At 40.1% G+C, this 21,124-nt stretch overlaps 1 protein-coding gene across 4 annotated transcripts in view; it reads left to right on the top strand.

The window, feature by feature from the left end:
- LOC122813408 (interferon-induced protein 44-like) overlaps nt 1–21,124 on the top strand; it is a 708,358-nt gene that overhangs the window by 151,085 nt on the left and 536,149 nt on the right. For 2 of the 4 annotated variants that reach the window (XM_044085717.1, XM_044085716.1), the window contains one exon: nt 9,170–9,676. The exons of the other annotated variants lie outside the window; for them this stretch is intronic. In XM_044085717.1, the coding sequence (XP_043941652.1) occupies nt 9,181–9,676 (496 nt within the window). In that variant the 5' untranslated portion in view covers nt 9,170–9,180. The remainder of the gene's footprint in view (nt 1–9,169; nt 9,677–21,124) is intronic. 4 annotated transcript variants of the gene reach the window in all.

Here is a 21,124-nt window from a genome sequence, read left to right as displayed (position 1 = left end):
TATTGAACACGTAGGGTATTGTATGGAAGGCTTTGCAAGGTCCAGCTACGCTATGTGGACCACATTGCCCTCATCAGTGACCTCAATTACTGTTTCAACTGAGTCACACATGTTTAGGGGCAGGGTCTGCACTTAATAAACCCACACTGGGTAGGGTCGGGTGTCAATAGATCCCCAATATCTTTATGTCTGCGGTACATGCTGATCCTTTCCATAGCTGTGCAGACCAAGCTTCTCAGGATTCTGTGGTGGTTGTTTTTAGTATTCATTCAGGCGACACCTTTCTTGAGAACGACCACTGTTGTTGTACACTGCTCTTTGGGTACATGTCCTGTGGTAAGGCTGACATAATGTCAGGGAGGCAGCAGTCTGCTGGGAAAGATATTTTGCATTATGGGGGGGGGGGTTTGCACTGCACCTGTCAGGATGTATGTTGCCAATACGTGTGTGTGTTTGGTATGTTGTTTGTAATATTTGTGTGATCCAGAGCATATCTGGGAATTCACAGCACGCTTCCTACCATCAGTTGCAGCAGCCTTGGGATTATCCTTAGTGTCCTGTATAATTTGTATCATAATAGGTTCATAGGTTCATACTAGGCTATCCACCCTAGGGCATTTGTAAGCCTAGCCACAGTGTGTGTGGCTTTTGCCACCCCTTGCTATGTGAATATTATTGCCATTTATGATTTACTTAGCTGTACCTCTGTCTGGACATGACACAGTAAAGACCCCCAGTGTACATCTACAATCATCCATCCATTTTGCCAACGTCCTGTTGAAGAGTGTCAGTGAGGGGCTGTGCCTAACATGTAGTGGTATTCTGTTCCAGGGTGTGGAGAGCCTCAGGGTTAGGTATCTGTCCCCCCAGCACATCCTATTTGATTATGTGTTGAGGTTGACATCTCTGACTCACACAGCTCCGATGGCTTTGAGTTTTCTGGGGTGGAGCATGTCCATTACTTCTGTGTTGGACATGGACTTGTACAACAGACATACAATGCCTCTGTGTAGGCAGTATGTGACTGCATTCAGCTGTGGTGTCTACAGCCAGGCAGCATATGACATATATTTGTGACCCTTTCTAACTCTTGGTGAGGTACCTTTGAGGTCTTTCTAACTGCTGCAGGTGCCAGGTAATGTATATCCCAAATGAGGCATTGTACTACATTATGGGTCTGATAAGGGAACAGTATAGGGGCACAATGACCTTTGTTGACGTAGATGTGAATCCTTTCATGATACAGTGTCCAATATAGACAGTCTTCCTAGCCAAATTGGCAATGTGACTGTCACATAACAGGTTACTGTCCACTTGTGTCACTAGGTCCCTGATTACTCCTTCCATACATAATGGTTTACCACCTATGTGGTAATTTGTGTGTACCTTGTTTTGTATTTGGTGGTACAGTCATACTGTCCACTGTCTTCAGGACAGCGGGGTGGGGTTCCTGTGTGTGAGAGTGTGGTCTGTAGCATGCTACAGACTGTACAGCAGTTTTGCCTATGGTTAGTTGCACATTTGTGGACTGCAATGACGTAAGCATTGTCAGTTAACTTGACATATAGGTGTCTGTGCTGAATATGGATACTCACCCTCCTTTTATGTTTTGTTCCAGGTTTTGTGGCCATAACACATGATATGTGGTATTACCTGGTAGTGCTGGTGTGCTGTCACGAGGCTTGCAGCAGGTTTCTATCACTGGACAGATATCGATGTTCTCCATACTGGGGAGGGCCTCAGGAGCATGCATATTGAGGTTTACATGTCTGGCATTGATCAGCATTACCCTTCTGTTTCTTTCCAGTTTTGTTTTCTATGGTGGTGGGTTAGTCTTTACGGCCTTGCCTACAAAAGGATCTCTGTAGGTTGCAAAAGCCTTAGGCAATATCCAGATGCCCATGGGTAACAGGTGCAAGCCATCCCTGGAACAGCAGCATGTCTCACTGTGGAGTCACCTATTACAACTGTATCAGGCATGTTGTTTCTCCTTCTGTCCTGTGACTGTTTGGCACACCAGCTTTGTGTACTATGTGTTACATGTGCTATGTCTGGAGGTTGTTTTATTGGGTGTCTGCTTTGGAGGCTTGTGTTGGTGTTGTGTGTTTGTAATTAGGGCCTCTGGGAATGTTTTTGTGTTTATGTGTTTGGTTTACAGTCATTGCAGGTCATTGTGGGACTGGGTTTGTGGTGTATGTGGTTACCTTGTCTTCCTGACTAGTTTTGACAGTACTGATTTGGGGGTGCTCAGGCTCCGGTTTGGCTACCTGGTTGCGTCTATCACATATATTTGTATTTATTAGGGTGAGTTGTTGTTGTGTGTGTACTTGGGACAGGTGTCACATTGCCTCTGGATTCACAGATTCTACTTGTTTTGCCTGGCCTTAGTGGATTGTATGTGTGGACACATTTTATTGCCATACTAGTGATCACTGATTACTTCACTTTTTATGTTTGATCTATCATGTGGTAGCTTCCTTATTCTCTTCAATGGTTTAGTAATTGCTGGAGTCCAGCATGCCAGATGCCTGGGTGTATGGCATTGTGTCTTGTTGTTATTTGTGATTGCAGACTCCAAGCACTCTTGGCTGTGTTCATGGTATGCCTGTATAACATGTTCTGCAGTGTGTCTCATATTCTGGACTTGCACAGGGCATTTCATGGATTCCACATTGGTTTGTAGGGGTGCAAGCTATGCTTTATACATGTGTTTCACTGTGGTATTCTGGCCAGGGACTGGGGTCGGGATGTGTAACTACAGTGTGATTACTCTATGGTCTGGTCTTACCAGTGAGGGATACACTTCTCATCTTGACATCCAGTACACATATTTCTGATTATCACATCCAGTATGCTTACCCCTCTTGTGGAAGTGTTACATTTTGCATGTCCATTTTGTTTGATGGATTCTGGGAAATTGTCTACAAATGTGTCGGTGCTAGTATAATACAAAGAGTATAGTGACAAATGTCTCAAAAGCTGACTTCACACTTCTTCAGACTGAGATGGTATCCTTTAAGCCCACTGGGCCAGTGGAAACCACAACACACAATGGTGACTCCTTCACAGACGCTTTCTATGGACATCTCCAAGAAAGCATGGACCATGCAATCACAAATAAAACCAAGACCCTCTCCACCAAGGGAAAGTGGCCTGTCTGGTGGACCCCAGCCATAAACAAACTGTATAACAAATGAAGGATACTAATGCAAGACAGAGCTAAATCTCCTAAAGGGAAGGCAGCTGTGATCAGCACTAGTAAAAGCTACATTCTCTCATAAAGACATCCAAGGTCAACTTTGAGACAAAAATCACCAAAGACAATAAAGATAACCACAATGCCTTCTTCAGTTATGTCAGAAACCTGGGTGGGAACCCTCAGATATGCCCAGAGTTGGTACACAACAACATAAATTTCAGTGACCTGACAGATATTGGCAACATTCTGGCAGACAGGTTCAGTGCAATTTTCCCCCTCCCTCACCCCCAAAAGAAGATAGTTATCACAGCTAAATGTAACCTCACTGTCATCTCAAATGTCCATGTGAGAGCCGCACTCAGCAAAGACAAAAACACAGCATCAATGGGACCTGATGGTATCCCCAGTTGCAGTTGCGTGCTACGTGAACTCCAGAAGGAGCTAAACCCGTATATACAAATGCTATTTAACCTTAGCCTTGCTACAGGATATGTACCTGAACACTGGCGTACAGCAACAGTGGTCCCACTGCACAAAGGAGATGCCTCCACAGACCCTGGGAACTACCACCACACAAGCTTAACCAGCCTTGTCTGCAAAGCTATGGAAAGAGTCATTATGGAGCTCTTAAACAGAGACATTGGTGACCTACAGACCCTTGATCCCACCCAGTTCAGCTTTGTACAGGGCAGATCCTGCCATTTGCACCTAGTTGACTATTTTGAAACTGTCAGTAGGGCCATTGATGAGGGCTAAGCGGTCCACACAGCCTACCTGCACTTGGCTAAGGCCTTTGACACAATACCCCACTCAGGCATCATAGACGAGCTCAACAGCTGAAATATAAAACCATATGTCACAGGATAGGTTGCAAAATGGCTAAGAAACAGAACCCATAAAGTCGACATTGCAGGTGCCTTGTCAGATTCAAAGCCAGTCACAAGTGGTGTCCCACAAGGATCTGTCCTGGGACCCCTCTTACTTGGCATTTACTTTTCAGATGTGAAAGCAAACATAGGAGGATTGTGGCTGACAAAGTTTGCAGATGACTGCAACTTAGGTACCATAGTGAATACATCAGCCGGCACACACATCCTACAGAATGCCTTCACAAAAACAGATAGCTGGTGCCGGAATCATGGCCTGAAACTGAATGCAACTGATGTGTAGTCATCCCCTTTGGGAGGAACAAAGTACCCACAAATTAACACATAGACAGCAACCCACTGAGCACAGAAAACAAATCAGACACCTGGGGACCCATGTAGATAGTGACCTCTCATTTGACACCCATATTGCCAAAGTGGTTAGAAAGACTTTCTATCTTGCCCACCTTATCATGAAGGGTTTTCCATCCAGATCAAAGGAGGTCATTGTACCCCTATACTTCTCCCTTATCAGGCCCATGATTGAATACAAAGCCCCATTTGGTATGTACCTCACCCAGCACTTGCAACAGCTGGAGAGACCCCAAAAGTACCTTACCAAGAGGATCAAGGGTCTACAACACATGTCATATGCTTCCAGACTAAAGAAAATCCAGCTTTATTCAGTAGCATACCGCCTACTTACAGGTGACCTATGCCTGACATACAAGACCATGTCCAGTCAGGATTTGGTGGACATGCTCCACTGCAAGCAATCCAAATCCACCAGAACCATGAGAGCTAAAGATTTGAACCTCAGCACATACATGTATAGGACATGCTGGAGGGACAGAGTCGTAACTCAGAGGCTTCTCACACTCTAGCACAGAATTCCAGTTCATGTTAGACAGAGTCCCTCACTGACTCTCTTCAAGAGAAATCTGGACAAGTGGATGTGAGATCGTAGGTTTACCCCAGGGGTCCTCCCTGTGTCACTACTAGACAGAGGCACAGTCGAGTTATTCGATTAAGTAAGGAGGTCATAATGTGTCACTACTAAGTCAGAGGCACAATATTCGGAATCTATTCTGTACACTTATTAACACTATAAGGGGTGGCAATAGCCACATCATTATGGCTAGGCTTATAAATGCACTAGGGCAGATAGCCTAGTAGTAAACTATGAAACTATGGTGTATGTGTAGGTATTTTCAGTCAAGCAATATAATGTGGTTTGGGGGGCTTGATATCTTCCTGTATACCAACACAGGCCTGGTGCAGTTCCTGCTATTAGGACAGTGGTCTGCAGCAAGCTATATAGTAGTAGGCAGTTTTAGCCATTGGTATTTGACCATGGCTAATCCATGCTGCTTCTTGTTGTGGTACCAACATGGGGGTGTGGTTATCCATGACATTTATTGCTAGTCACCCTCGTTTTGTAGCTTGTTCCATGTTTTGCAGCTGTACATCACTGTATGAGGTGTGACCTGGTAGTGTTAGGGTGCTGATGTGGGCTTTGACCCAGTTTTCTATTACAGCACTGATAACTACATTCTCTATACTGTGTGCATTTACACTGCACGCATCTTGCTGTTTATACTTCTGGCATTGGGTAGCATTACATCTAGGTTCCTTCCCTTGTGGTACCTATGAAGGTGGGTTTGTGTTTTTGTGGTTCATGATTGGTGAGGGTGGATGTTAGTCAGGGTCCTCAGGTGTGCATATGGTACATGGTGTTACATTACTTAACACATGACATTCATGCCTCAGGTGGTGCTGCAGGGCTGCCTCTGTCGGATGCACATACTATACTCCCTGTACATGTTTGGAAGCAGGTTGTGTCATGTTAGGCGTCCCTGTTACTATATGAGTGAGTCGGAGGGGGTATCAGTCCCAGTGTTCCTACTGAGCCAGTGTATGTGCTATGCGTTGCCTCTTTGCCAAGGCCAGGGCATACTGGGCACGCCTCCTTCTGCCTACTGGGGCAAGGTCAGGTTGTTCCTCCTCCGAGTCACCCTCTGCCTGTGGTGGCCTTGGAAATGGTGGGGGTATGTTTGGCCCAGCCGTATGCTGGTCCTGCTGCAGCTGTTTCCGCAGGATCATATTATGTAGCATAGCACATATCATGATCATTTGGGTACATGTAGTTGGTGTGTACTGCAAGGCTCCACCAGATGTGTCCAGACACCGGAACCGTGACTTGAGCAGCCTAAACACATGCTCTATGACATTACGTGTTTGTGCGTGTGCCTCATTATGGCGTTCCTGTTCAGGTGTGTGTGCATTTCTGATGGGTGTCATCAGCCACAGCTCAAGTGCATTACCTGCATCCCCCACTAGGTGTCCGTGTGGAAAGTCCCCACTGGCAAATAATTGGTACAGCTGCGTCAGATGCCAGATGTGAGAATCGTGGTAGCTCCCAGGGCAGCCAGCACACACGTTCATTATTCACACGACCTGGCAGTTGATGGAGGGGAATCCCTTGCGGTTAATATAGGCTCTACCCCGCTCACCGGCTGGTGCTTTGATGCGTATGTGCGTGCAGTCTATTGCACCCAGTACCTCAGGGTATCCTGCTATTTGCTGGAAGAGATGCATATTGCTTGGCAATACCTCACAGGCATTGGGGAAATATACATGATCACCGACATGTGCTGACATGGCATCCAGGAACTGGTGCAGTACCCTGGAGGCTGATGCCTGTGATATCCCCATCATATCACCAGTTGGTCTCTGGAAGGTACCTGTTGCTAGTATTCTTAGGCCAACACATACCTTGGTTTCCACTGGGATGGGTTCCCCTCTGTTGGTTCTGTGTGTGAGACGTGGCCTGCACAGCTCAACAATTTGCTGCAGAAGGTCTCTGTCCCCTCTGTAGTGCTCTACTATCTCCAGCTCATGTAACCCATGGTAGGTGACCCTGGGCCTGTATACTCTTCTCCTTCTCCTCACTCTGGGTTGTCTGTCAGCATCTGCATTGTCACCACCCTCAGCAATTCGCCTATGCCTGATTATAACATCTATGGCAGCCCCTAGCATTTCTGCTCTGAGTTCAGCTTTTTCAGTTTTCAATTCTGATAGCTTACTCCTTTCTTGCAGTATCTCTTGAGAGAAACACCCTGCACTGCTGTTTGCAGTGTTTTAAGTGCTGGGTTGGGCTTCTAGTCTGCCTGTGTAATTGCCTGCTTCTAATTGTTATCACCAATTAACTCCAGCAGTATCCTCTGGCAGCTTCCTTGTAATCTGGTTGTTTCCTTTTTCCTCTCTGTTTCCTCAGGGGGAGCAATGTGCACACCAGCATAAGCACGCTCACAGTGACTTAAACGCGCGCACACATCCTTACACGGTTTGAACTTGGCTGATTCATGGTAAAACGCGTGCACATTGCCTTACACACGTGCACACCCGCACAAACCGTTGTAAACGGTTTGCAACACGCTCCCACATGTTGAACCTGCCTTACACGCGCGCACACGCGCGCATGCACATATATCAAGAAAGTTTGAGTGTAGGAATAGTGTGCACCCTCTATTTCTTGACTTTCCTAGTGTTCTGTTGGGACACACCTCTCTCCCTGATGTCTGTCTGTCATCTGTCACGTTACACTGCCCTCCAATGTGATACATTTATTTCTATCATTCCCCCCCCCGCGATGTCACCTACCTCTTACTCTATTCCTCCCCCTTCTGTAACTCTTACACTACTCGGAAAGTGCTCATTACCTATGTGGCAGTGTGATTCGGTATTGTAACCCTCATTTACATAGGATTGCCTAGTAATGTTTAGTTACATCTCTTACACTGAGCTTCCCCCCCTTGGCAACCACTACACGGTGGCCATATTGTTTTTGGTCTGCTAGTCCCTGCATTGTCATTCCATGTAATACATAAAACCCACAATTGTGAGCTTATAAGCTTCGGTTTTTACTTTTGAGCAGCGCACCCCATTTGCGCGGGTGTGCGCTGCAGTTAAACATCAAAATCCCCCTGAAAAAAAAGTTATTTTAAATAATTTTGCTTCACTTTTTAATGCCAATGGCCACATATTTGGCCATTGGCATGCTAGATGACACATATGCACCCTTTATTTGGAGCTGACATAGCTCCGTTGTCAATTTTGCAGAAATGTACTCATTTGTCAGCGGAGTACATTTCTGCAGCTAAAACGTCCGTTACACAGACTGGTTCGGGCTTCCTGGATCGCTCAAATACCTCATTTGCTATCTTTGCGCTGCAAATGAGGTATTGAGCATTTCCACACCCAGTCCATGTAAGAGACATTTTAGCTGTCTCTTACACGGAGATTTGGGCTGTTCCTGGATCGGGAGGCTTACACGGAGGCTTACACTAGTCTTAAACTCCGTGTAAGCCTTCGTGAATCCGCCCAATTGAGTTATTAAATCATCTTGTCTGTATCTGTAAGTATCAGCTGAGGTATTATTATTGTTGCTAGACATTTAATAATTTGAATGTACAAAAGCTGTAGCCATTTCTTAATATTGTATGAATGCAGGTTTAACTTCATTAGTAGAATGGTTAAAAATTCACCTGAAACACAAGTTCTCAGACTCAGTGAGTCTGTCTTAAACTACAGACAAGTCCCTGATTTCCCTCAGATATCCGGTAATCCTTGGGTTTAAACAGACAGAAAATTGTATGCTGCATTCTACAAAAATAGACCGATCTGTCCCCCATCAAAATAAATGTACGTACATATTTGAAATTATTAAGATATGGCATAGTGCATTGTTCTTTAATTGTCATTTGCAATTAGATGTATGTGTTCATTGACTGTTACCCTTCTGCATTTTACCTGCTTCCAAATACAGTTAATATTGACTGGTTAATGCTTTAAATACACAGCATTTTGAACTTGCTTAGGCTTCTTCTGAAGCAGGTCTGGACTTTCCCAGAGAGGCTGACCTCACAATCTGAGAAATGCTTAGCTACAGTATCATAAATTAGAACTGTACATGCCAGCCTGTCAAACTGTTGCAGGGGACCTGTCCATCTAGATAAAGAAGGAAAACATTGAAAGTCACTGTGAGTTTTTTTTTTCTGAATTACTTAAATTTATTTATTTTATATCATTTTATTTTTTTCAGAGTCAGACAGGATGGCTGCTGTAAAATCCAACTTGACAGAAGAAGCAGAACAAAAACTGATGCAACTTCTGGGATATACGAAGCTCAGTTTATTATTCAAAGGAAGTGTTCATGGGTTTACTGTAAATGCATTTCATAACAAATGTGATTTACAAGGGCCTACTTTAACAGTGGCATACAACAAACCCGGGTACATTTTCGGAGGATACACAAGTCAAAGTTTTAACTCAGGAGCTGGAAATTACTTACACGATGAGAATGCATTTCTGTTCAGCATTGGCTTAGGGCAAGTTGATTCCAAAATTATCAAAATACCTACTGAAAATGCCGCAAATGCAGTTTATACGGCTAATAATAGTGGAATTAATTTTGGAAATGGAGCACTGCATTTAATAGGTGCTGGTACTGCAGTGCAAAGTGCCAGTAACAATGTCTATAAATTTGAGCCTATTGCTTTACATGGAAATGACTTAGTCCTTGTGGAGTGTGAAGTCTATCGAGTTGAAAGTAAGTCCAGTTTACTAACTATCTTGTTACACTTATGCATAAATAGTTTGCAATTTTATGACCCACAAGCACACATTCATAGTCCTGCAGATACACTGGATAAATTCTGGCATAACCCAAGGAGATCACCAGGTGCATTCTGTTGTTTAGTGGGGAGAACTAGAGGCTAAAAGAAACTAACTGGTATATGAATGAAGCTATACAATATGAAAAAAATGTATATTTATAAACAGTGAGCCATGGATACACAGGAACACATATTTTTGGAGAAAGAAGATTAAGTACAGAAATTTGGTGTTAGTGCTTGGAATACCTCAGGATAAACAGGAACCTCAGCTAATGCTTTGGTAAGTGGAAATGAAATTATCATTATCAGTTGTACAAGTAGGAGAAGATTGCTGTGATTATTAAATGTTAAGGTTGAGAACTGGAATTGTGCTGCAGTTTAATTCTGTAAAGAATCATACAAAAAGAATAATAGAAATAAGTAATGAAGTCTGTTAGATCTGTACAAGCCTGTTGAAAGAAAAATAGCCTTAACCCTAGGTCCACTAAATCCAGTGAAGCTTTGCATCAACTCCACCTCATTCCCCCTTCATGCACCCAAGTCTGCCTGTTCCGTACCTGCATTAGAATCCTTTCCTTATACACAGGCATTGTCTTATTTTACTGCTTTCAGTCATGCAACACATCAGGAGTAAAGAATGCTATTTAATGAATTAGTAGTTTAGCAAATTTGTATAGTGAAAAAATGCAAATGCATATTTACACATTGACACACAGATATATATGTGTAAATATATATATATATATATATATATATAGAGAGAGAGAGAGAGAAACCATCTTCTCTGTGAGGGTAAGCTTGTTGTGATGGACAGAGGGAAACCGGCCTAGTAGGGAAAGTTTGTCTCAGGGAACCAGCTCATCTGGAAGGGACACTTGCTTCCTGGAATGGATGGAACTGATCCTTCTAGGAGAAAACAGATGGGTTTATGGGGTTAAGGTCAGAAGATCAGCAGCAGCAGAAGGAATGTTGAAAAAATATTTTATGTATTTTAAAAATTAAGATTCTCACAGGTTATAATTAAATAATTATGTTAAACCGGTCTGTCTTTAGCAGCTGTGATTTTCACTTTTTTTGTTAAAAAAAAATTTTTTTTCCCATGTCCCTTCATCTTCAGTTTGACAGGGCACTGCTTGATGACTCCATCATCTCTATCCAGCTGGCTCAGTTGTTCTGTGAATTGGGAACTAGCCATCCCCTGGGCTAGTTCAGTGACATACATCCCATTCTTTCCTGCCTGAGGTGTCTGATTGATCCATTTGTTTACCAGCGATGAGTCAGATGGTAGGATACAGGTCAGCTGATGGGTCCTGCGAAATGGCCTACCTCTGTAGCTTCTTTCCCTAAGTAGCTCCTTGGAGCTTCACTGGTTTGCTGACCGCCTTAAATAAGTGGGCATGTCCCCACACTTGACTACTTATGGTCATGTGTCCTCAGTAGGCTCACGCTACATAGGTGCACCACCTACTGCTTCCATTATGGTTCACTCAAGAAGTGAGACCAAGCTGCCTCCTTTCCCCCATGATGGGAAAGCTGACGGCAACCACTCACGTTTATCCTCCCCAGCCTCTCCTCTCCAGCACCAGCAGTACTAATTGAGCAGGGGTCATATGAGTCTTAGGGCTTCATCCCTCTGAGCCACAGAAAGGGCTAGTCAGAGTCAATCTTTTTTTCTGTTTGTTTGTTTTTTTAAACATCTTTATTGAATTATCACTTAAGACATAGAAAAACATACATTTAAATAAAAAAAAACATATTGGTATATTCTAAGTTGCAAACATTATGCATCACATATATTATTTTGTATAATTATCAACAATCCAACATGCATAAATTGATCAGTTCCTGGCTTCCCTTAAATTTCACTCTTCCAGAATATTTTTCTGCATGTATTGTTCCCATAATTTTCATTTTTTCTATGTAATTTGCTCATACCCTTTTCTAAAGATCCAACTTCCAGTTCTTTTATCTCTGTTACATTATTTACTACTTCAAATACAGTTGGTTTAGATTTTGTTTGGATGTTTTCTAAAGATCCAGATTCCAGTTCTTTTACCTATGTCACAGTATTCACTACTTCAAATATAACTGGCTTAGATTTTGATTTCCATTTTCCAGTAGAATCTTTTTTTGGGAGCTACTAGAATTAAACCTAATAAGGCCTTGCAATGTCTAGGCAATTCAGATCCTGAATCCCAGGTCAAAAAAAAATAATTTCCTTAGTTACACCCATTTGCTCACCCAATATTTCTGACAGAGTACTCTGTAGGGAATTTTTAAACTCTTGTCAAGTCATTGCCTGTTTTTTCCCCATCACACCTCCAATGTTTTCCATCTACCTAAGGAACTTTTCTTTGGCGTCTGCTTGGAGTATGTAAATACCTGGGCAAACACTTCCAAACAAATATACCAAATCTTCTAGACTTTGTTGCATGTTTGAGAGCCGTACACATGCCATCCAGTTGTTTACTTGTGAATTGCTTATCCAGTCTCTTCTCAATTATTTCTAAACTCCACTGATTCTTATAGTTATCATGCAATATTTTATGTGGCCTACAAATTATTCCTTTTTAACAGCAACTTCGGCTCTAGATGCAATTAGAAACTCTACCAGAGTAGGTCTTTCACTTAGGATCCCCAGTCCCTTTCTCTTTGCCTATACTCTGATATCAAGCTCTGATAGTGAAGGCAGTATCGAACGCGCATTCCAAATGTCTTCTTGGCCTCTTCCCATTCTTTTACCTTTCCCTGTCTAGATATTTGTTCCCAGTACTGCTCCTTTACCAGTTTTCCGCAGTAAATTCCAGCCCTCTCTTCCTATTCTCCATACCCCTAATTGAAGTCATCCCTGTCTGTAAAATCTCCTTTCTCCATTCTTGTGTTGGCTAAGTTCTTAGAATATGTTCTGCTACTTTATGACTATAGTATTATGTATGGCTGTTGTTATTCTCCTTAAGGATCTGCATCCAAAATCACACTCTCTCCTTATGTCTTGAATCCGCCCCTTCTTCATCATCATCCCTTTCTACTTTGAATTATAGCTTTCTGTTTGTGTTATGTATATGAGCCTTAACTGTTAGCTCTAAAATATCCCTTCAAATCAGATAATCCTAAATCACCTTGCTCTATTGTAATGATCAACTTAGCCCACTTGACCCTTGCCCTTTTCCCTTCCCACATAAAATCCTTCAACTCTTTATTAATTACTGTCCAAAACTTCTCCTCCGATTGATAAAAATATACCTGACTAACATATAAAACTAAAGGGACTAAAAACATTTTTACTCCTCTCATCTTGCTATCCATATCCAAAAACAAAAGCTTTCAGTTTCTCATTTGTATTATCTTTTGTTTAGTCTCTTCCCACATGCACTTACCTGCCATAACATGATCCTTTTTAATCCATACTCCTAAATGCTTCATTTTATTGTATCCCCATAAATATGGATATGGCTGAACCAATTCATGTCTGGCTACATAATTTACAGCTATAGCCTTTGTTTTATCCTCATTCATTTTATATCCCTAAAAGACTTGAAACTGAATTGAAATGTTCCACAACAGTGAGATGTCCTTTTATGGTTTTATCAGGTACAAAATAATATTGTCTGCAAATAAAGCCATTTTTTTGATTAACATACCAGTTATATTCTTAAATTTCTGAGTCCCTTATTTTCTTTGACAATGACTCTAAATATAATGCAAATAACAAATGAGAACTCAGACACCCTTGTCTGGTTCCTCTGTTCAGATACAACTTATCAGAGGGAACACTCCCACTTTAAATTTTTGCATTCAATTCCTTATATACAGTGGATATAAAAAGTGTACACACCCCTGTTAAATTGCGGGTTTTTTTGTGATATACAAAAATGAGACCACAATATATAATTTTAAAACTATTCCCACCTTTAATGTGATCTATAACCTGTACAATTCAATTAAAAAACAAACAAATCTGTTAGGGGAAAAATATAAAAAATAAAAAACATACAATAAGCTGGTTGCATAAGTGTGCACATCCTTACACTAATACTTTGTTGAAGCACCTTTTGCTTTAATTACAGCATTCAGTCTTCTTGGGTACACATCTGCCATCAATTAAAGAGACTCTGATTAACCCCAAATAAAGTTCAGGTGTCCTAGTAGGATTTTCTTGACATTTACTCAGTTGCCTGCTATAGCAAAAGTCATGGTTTGCAGAAAGCTTACAAAGTATCAAAGGGATCTCATTGTTGAAAGGTATCAGTCAGGAGAAGGGTACAAAAAAAAATTCCACTGCACTGGATATACTATGGAACACAGTGAAGACAGCCATCAAAACGTGATGTTGCAAAGAACTGGACGTCCCTCCAAAATTGAAGAAAAGACAAGATGAAAACTGGTCAAGGAGGCTGCTAAGAGACCTACAGCAACAGTGAAGGAGCTGCAGGAATTTCTGTCAAGTACTGGTTGTGTATTACATGTGACAACAATCTCCCGTATTCTCCATATGTCTGGCCTATAAGGTAGGGTTGCAAGATGGAAGCCTTACACAGAAAAATATACAGGCCCAGCTAAAATCTGCAAAACAATACATCAAGTCTCCCAAAAGCATGTGGGAAAATGAGTTATGGTCTGATGAGACCAAGGTTGAACTTTTTGGCCAGAATTCCAAGAGATATGTTTGGCGCAAAAACAACACTTCTCGTCACCAAAAACACCATCCCCATGGTGAAGCATGGTGGTGGCAGTATCATGCTTTGGGGTTGCTTTTCTTCAGCTGGAACTGGGGTTTTAGTCAAGATGGAGGGAATTATGAACAGTTCAAATACCAGTCACTTTTGGCCCAAAACCTTCAGGTGTCTGCTAAAAAGATGAAGATGAAGAATTTCACCTTTCAACATGACAATGACCCCAAGCATACATCCAAATCAACAAAAGAATGCCTTCACCAGAAGAAAATTAAAGTTTTGGAATGGCCCAGCCAGAGCCAGACCTAAATCCAATAGCAAATCTGTGGGGTGATATGAAGAGGGCTGTGCACAAGAGATGCCCTCGCAGTCTGACAATTTTGAGGGCTTTTGCAAGGAAGAGTGGGCAAATATTGCCAAGTCAAGATGTACCATGCTGATAGACTCCTACCCAAGAAGACTGAATGCTGTAATTAAATCAAAAGGTGCTTCAACAAAGTATTAGTTTAAGGGTGTTCACACTTATGCAACCAGCTTATTGTACGTTTTTTATATTTTCCCCTAACAGATGTGTTTGTTTTTCAATTGAATTGTACAGGTTATAGGTCACATTAAAGGTGGAAAAAGTTTTTAAATGATTTATTGTGGTCTCATTTTATTATATCACAAAAACCTATCATTTTAACAGGGGTGTGTACACTTTTTATATCCACTGTATCCTCCTAATTAATCTTGTCATTGTATCATGGAATGCAAATGCTTCCATTGTTCTATTCATAAAATCTCAGCTTACTCTGTTGAATGCTTTCTCTGCATCAACACCTACCAACAACAGCAGTATTGTTTTATATTCTGCTTCCATCTGGATCATCTTTGTTCTATTAATGCTGTCAGATGTTTGCCTCCCCTCCACAAAACCAAATTGATCCATATCTATCAATTTTGGCAACACCTTTGCCATTCGTTAAACAATTATAGACATAAATATTTTATAGTCATGGTTTAAAATCAAAATGGGCCTATATGAAGCTGGGTCTGATGGGTCTTTACTGTTGTTAGGTATTACAGCCACCTCAGCTTTCTTCCAGGGTGCTGGTGCTTCCATTTCTTTAAAAAAAATGTTAAACAAAACCTTCAAATCTTTATCACTTTCTTCTCTCCTAGTTTTCAGACTTCCACAGGAATATCATCTCTTCCTGGAGGCTTACCCGCAAATTGATTATACATCACTGTTTTTATCTCATTGCCTACTGTTTTTGACATAATTCATCTGTCTCTAACCTTGGCATACCTAATAATATAAATATTTTCATTTGTACTGTTTCTTGATTTCCATATTTCTCTGCTTTATACAAATTTTCATATAATTTCCAAAATATCCCTGAGACCTCTACAGGATCTTTTGTTATTTTTCTTATTATAGGCACCCTAAGTTTGGCAACAACCTTTTCTACCTTCTCTTGCCAATGTCTTTGTGATTAATTTTTTTGTCCAGTTGTAAAACAGTTGTTTAATAACATTCTTTCTAAACTCAAGCATATTGTCCAGATGCTCCCTTATTTTCTTCCTAGCACGCTGCAGTTGTATCTTTTCTTGTTCTGTGAGATTCCACTTATTCTGCAATACTTTAACCTTTGTCAGTCCTTCTAAATAATTCTTGTTACTTATTAACCATATCTCTTTTTCTTTTATTTCTACCTTATGTTTACACTCCGCTTTCATTTTATTCCACTCACTAGCTATAACTTCTGAAGAAATTTCTATATTCCCCAATAACTCTCGAATAATTTCCACTACCCATTCCTTAAATTCCTCTCATTTTAACAGATAGGTGTGAAGCACCAGTGTCTGATTTTATGTCATTACCCCACATTTTTATCTTAGTTGTTACTGATGCACAATCTGAAATAGTTATTGGTTGTGCATCAGAGTTTTCAATTAAATACACATGCTCCTGTCAAATATAATTTCTGTGTAGTCTAACCCAGTTATTGTATTTTAGAGAATAATATATAAATTATTAGTTCCTACTACTGAATTCATGTCTTCCATACCAGATGTTTTCATAAATTTCTTCAGAAATCTACCCTGTTTTGTTATAGTTTCCCCTTTTATGTCCCCTAGCTACATCATCAGTGTTGCAAAACAAGTTCCAGTCTCATTTATAAGTAATATTCCCTGTTGAAAATGATTGTTTCTCTCAAAGTTTTCTTAAGCTCCATAATAGCACTTCTAGGGAGAATATCAACACATGTAAGCATACTACTCCTCCATTGCCAGTAGCCCATTAATACCACAAATCTACCATTATTATCATTTCTGTTCATCTTTTAACACTTGTGGAACTCATTTACCATTTAGTATAAATAGTACCCTTTTCCTTTCCCCTGATATTCTGCTGAATATCCATCTTGAAATCCATTCTTTATCAAATTCATATGCTCACTTCTTTCCAAATATGTTGCATTGCTATTTGTGTTCTGCATTTCTTAATATAATTCAATACTCTTACCTTTTTTCTATGCCTTTGAGGCCATTCACATTCCAAAATAATATGGATAGTGTAGCCATTGTGATATATATATATATATATATATATATATATATATATATATATATATATATATATATTATTCCCATCTGTTATATCACAGCTTCTTTAAATATATATATTTCCAGCTTTTGGAGTACATACACCCACTAATGATTGACAGGTAGATCTTTTATACAGTTGTTTCTTGTCATCTCCATTTAAACCTAGGTCACATGTTACAGGATTTTTTGTTTTAATGAAAACCGTCAAACAAAAAAAGAAATACACTCCCAGAACACCCAGAACATTTTAACTAAAGACAAACACACAAAACTATGTACATCTTCAAATAATGAAGTGTAACCCTCCTGATAGGAACAGTTGTCCCAAATTGGCAGCTGCACATACACAGGCATTACCTAACCTAAGATTAAAGTTGTCCATGCTAAAGCACATGTTAAAATCTGTGTTTCTACTTACACTATTTGCTGCCTGTTCTTGTCTTATCTTCATTCCCCTCCCAGATGTAAAAAACAGCTTGTATATTTTCAGAAAACATTAACTTTTAACCATAAGAAAAAGCGCACTGGCTAAATTTAAATAAAACTAAATTATACATTTTTCTAGTAAATGCATTGGTATATTTAGGTAACTTTTAAGCTTATATTGTATGAAGATGCTTGCCCTTGTACCTTTTAATTTTCCATTTCTCTGCAAATAATATCCAGAGCTCTCGAGATTTATTTCCTTGATATGTAGTCAGCTTGTCTCCATCAAAAAATAAGAACATAATGTACAGTAGCCCTCAGCTGCAGACTTCTCAACTCTCATTGAACATTTATTTTCTAAAGGAAAACTTTTTATCTTATTTTATAACACACATGCTTACATAAGAAACTTGTAATTAGATTGTCAAGGACATTAATCTAGACATTCATCTATGCAAAAGTAAGAGAAAACATCTCATCTCAGCATGTATTATAATCATTGCACTTTCACACCACATCCCCTATCCTAGCAGCCCAAGATTATAGCATATTAACTTGAACATGCTTTTGTCCAGCCTTTCTTCTCATTTACATTATAATGCCTACATTTCTTAAAACTAAAAAGAAAATAAATAAGTACTTGCTTACTTTAGTATTTATCACATGTTCAGTATTTGTTGTATCTTTCACATGCAACAATCACCAAAAATGCTTTACCATACAGCATGCAATTTTTGTCATGAAATGTTTTATACAAATACTAAGAGAAAAAAATAGTTTTACTTGCATTTACTTTTTTCTCTCCTTTTTCCCTTCTCCCTCTAGCGTTCTTCCAAAGATTAATGACATGAAGTGAGGTGTATGCTTTTCAGTCCTCATTAAGTCTGGCACAGCAGAAAATCTCAGTTTTCTCTGCATGCTCTGCCCGCTAACTCTACCATTTTTTGAAACAGCTCTTCTTGAGCAGTCATACATTCAGCCAGTCTTTTCTTCATGTGACGCCCATGCACTGGCCCGGTAATCAAGGAGCCTCAATCCTGACCACTAGCACCAGTGGGGGGCATGCACATTGGGAAGGATAACAAGTACACACACAGTAAAGTACAATTTTCCTTAAGAACGCACACAAGATCACAGTCAGTTTGGGGCTGATTTCTCCCTTTCTTTCCAGATCCAGAATAAGACTCCCCACTGGCACAGCTATAGAGTGGAGTCCTTAGCCAGGGTTCCAAGCCAAGGCCTCCCAGCACCCCCTCTTTCCAACCAGTGCTTCATGTCCCTGTCCAAGTAGCTGACACACACACACTTTAAGTTTTGATTTATATCCAAACACACAGACACTCCTGGGGAAGGCTGGCACAGGTTTTCCAGCTATGCCCCCTTTCTTCCCAGGCTATAAGGTAGTACCAGCTGCCACCAACCACTAATATCAGCTACTAATAAGGCCCTTACCAAACGGTGTCCAATTTTACTGTGCAATATTATTATCCAGTTAGTAAGTGTGACCAGAACTTTTAAGGCTTATTGGAGTGGCTTTGTACAGTATCATTATATACATGCAATGTACTGTAGAGCTTAAGTTATCTCTACACAAAACAGCCACATTTGAAAGGTTTAAAACTATTTAATAATAAATAATAAAAAACACTATACAAATCTTCTCAATTCAACACAGTGCTACTCAAGAGTTCAGAGATCACAGGAAAATACTTTAAAACAACATTGTTGGATAGTCTGACATAAATATAGAAAACAGCTAGACTAAACTTACTATTTTCTATTTCTAAGAGAAACAATGTTCTAAATAACTTACATACATACAGAGCAAAGTAAGTGCTGGTGATGTTGTCAATTCTGAAGACAAATGCAAAAATGCTCTCATTCTGTCTTAGAGAAAGTCTTAAATTGATAATACATCACTGCTGACTCATTTTAAATTACATCATTGTTGACACTTGCACCCAGGCTACCAGAGATTCTAAATTTACATTTCTTAGTTTTCTTAGTAAGCTTGCACCTGGCCAAGAAACTACAGCAGTAAAAGACATTATACATGTACAATTTAGCAATTAACTCTGGTCTCAAAACAATAAAAGGAATGCCTTAGTCCAGACATTATGTCTCCAAGCTTTGAGGTCAAACAGTCATACAGTGCTTGACTTATCAGCTTTCTTCCAGCAGAGTGCACTGTGGTTACATTTTTGAAGTTCAACATTTAACACTGTTTTCTTACATTTAAGAGGATAAGCCTGTGGGTTATATTAAAATTTACAGTGACATAGAATACAAAATTCTATTTAGCTAGGCTGGCAGCATTCACACTTCATTTCAGCCTTGGATTTTAGCAGGTTTGTCAATTTGTCTGAATGGCTGTTTGGAGCTTCTTCCATTTTTTCAGCCTTTTGTTATTTGAGTTGATATATTCCTTCAATAGTTCATTTATTTTAATTGACTCTGAGCCCATCTGATTTATTTTTCCTCTAAATTACTGGAAACCATTTCTTGCACCAAAGCTGAACTACTTTTTGCTGAACAGCTGCAGGATTCTTCCCAGTCAGTGTTTTAGCTTACCCTTTTCTAGTTTATTTTCTTTCGGTATCTCTATGTTTCTTCTTTGCTGGCATCCAGCTAGTGTACTTACTTGCCAGTAACTGAATTTTACTAAAACTGGTAGAATTAGTGGCCCTTGTCTCTCATTTTGTTCACACTGGAAGAGCTGAAGTTAAGCTGTTGATCAGTGTGTAGCCATCTTGGAAGTCCCTAGTCAAAATTACGCTTGTAAAGTAAACCTGACCTAATGCCTTATGTGCTGACACATGAAATGTTGCATGAAACCATCTTGAGACTTAAGGCTAGGTTTGTAATGCATACACTAAGCGTACACAAACTGTATTCAAGAACATCCCTACCACATTTTTTGTGCTTTCTAGTTACTCAAAAAGATTACACTGAGTATATATGTAGTCTGTATTTTGTGTTAATTTTTATGAATCCCCTCAATATTTAACACTGCAGTAAAATCAGTAGGAAAACTATAATTAGAAGGAAGAAGGTATAAGTTATGTTTGTGTTGTCTGTTCACTCAGAAGGGTGTGCAGTTAGTGTACACTTAGTGTAGGCACTAATGAATCCCAGGGTTAATCTGTGCCAACATGTAATTCTGGATTCAGGAAGGCCAAGGAATCGTAGCATAATCTTATATTTTTCTGAAAAGAACTGGGGATGTAGCCTGTGGATTGCACCAGACATCTGTTTAGTAGAGAGCCCGTGGACAAAGCGACCTTTGCATAACATGCTAAAGGGGCACTGTAAGGGAGGTGAACGTCAGAGAAAGCAACCAGTATTCCTGTCACTGAAATAGCCACTGTCTTGAACTCACTGGTTACACTTTTGCTACATATTACAATTGCATAACGTCCACTGGAAATGAATCACATTATGTATGCAAAACACCTCGTTAGAGCAGACACAACAGTTTAGTTAAATGAGCAGCAGACTTGTCTGAGGGGGTGTGCAGCCTCATAAATACAGAAGAAACACAAGTATGGATGTATACTGAATGTGTGTAATTTGTTTGACACTTTAAAAGTGTTCCTGCGAAAAGATTATTGAAACATTTGTTTGGGTGTGCAGCCAGTGTGTTCAATTTTATGATTTGCCAGTGATGTGCCACATTAGTACATTACA

This window comes from Protopterus annectens, chromosome 10.part0, assembly GCF_019279795.1.
Source record: "Protopterus annectens isolate FY-2018-M chromosome 10.part0, PAN1.0, whole genome shotgun sequence".
NCBI lineage: Eukaryota > Metazoa > Chordata > Ceratodontiformes > Protopteridae > Protopterus > Protopterus annectens.
This window is presented reverse-complemented; position numbering and strand designations above follow the sequence as displayed.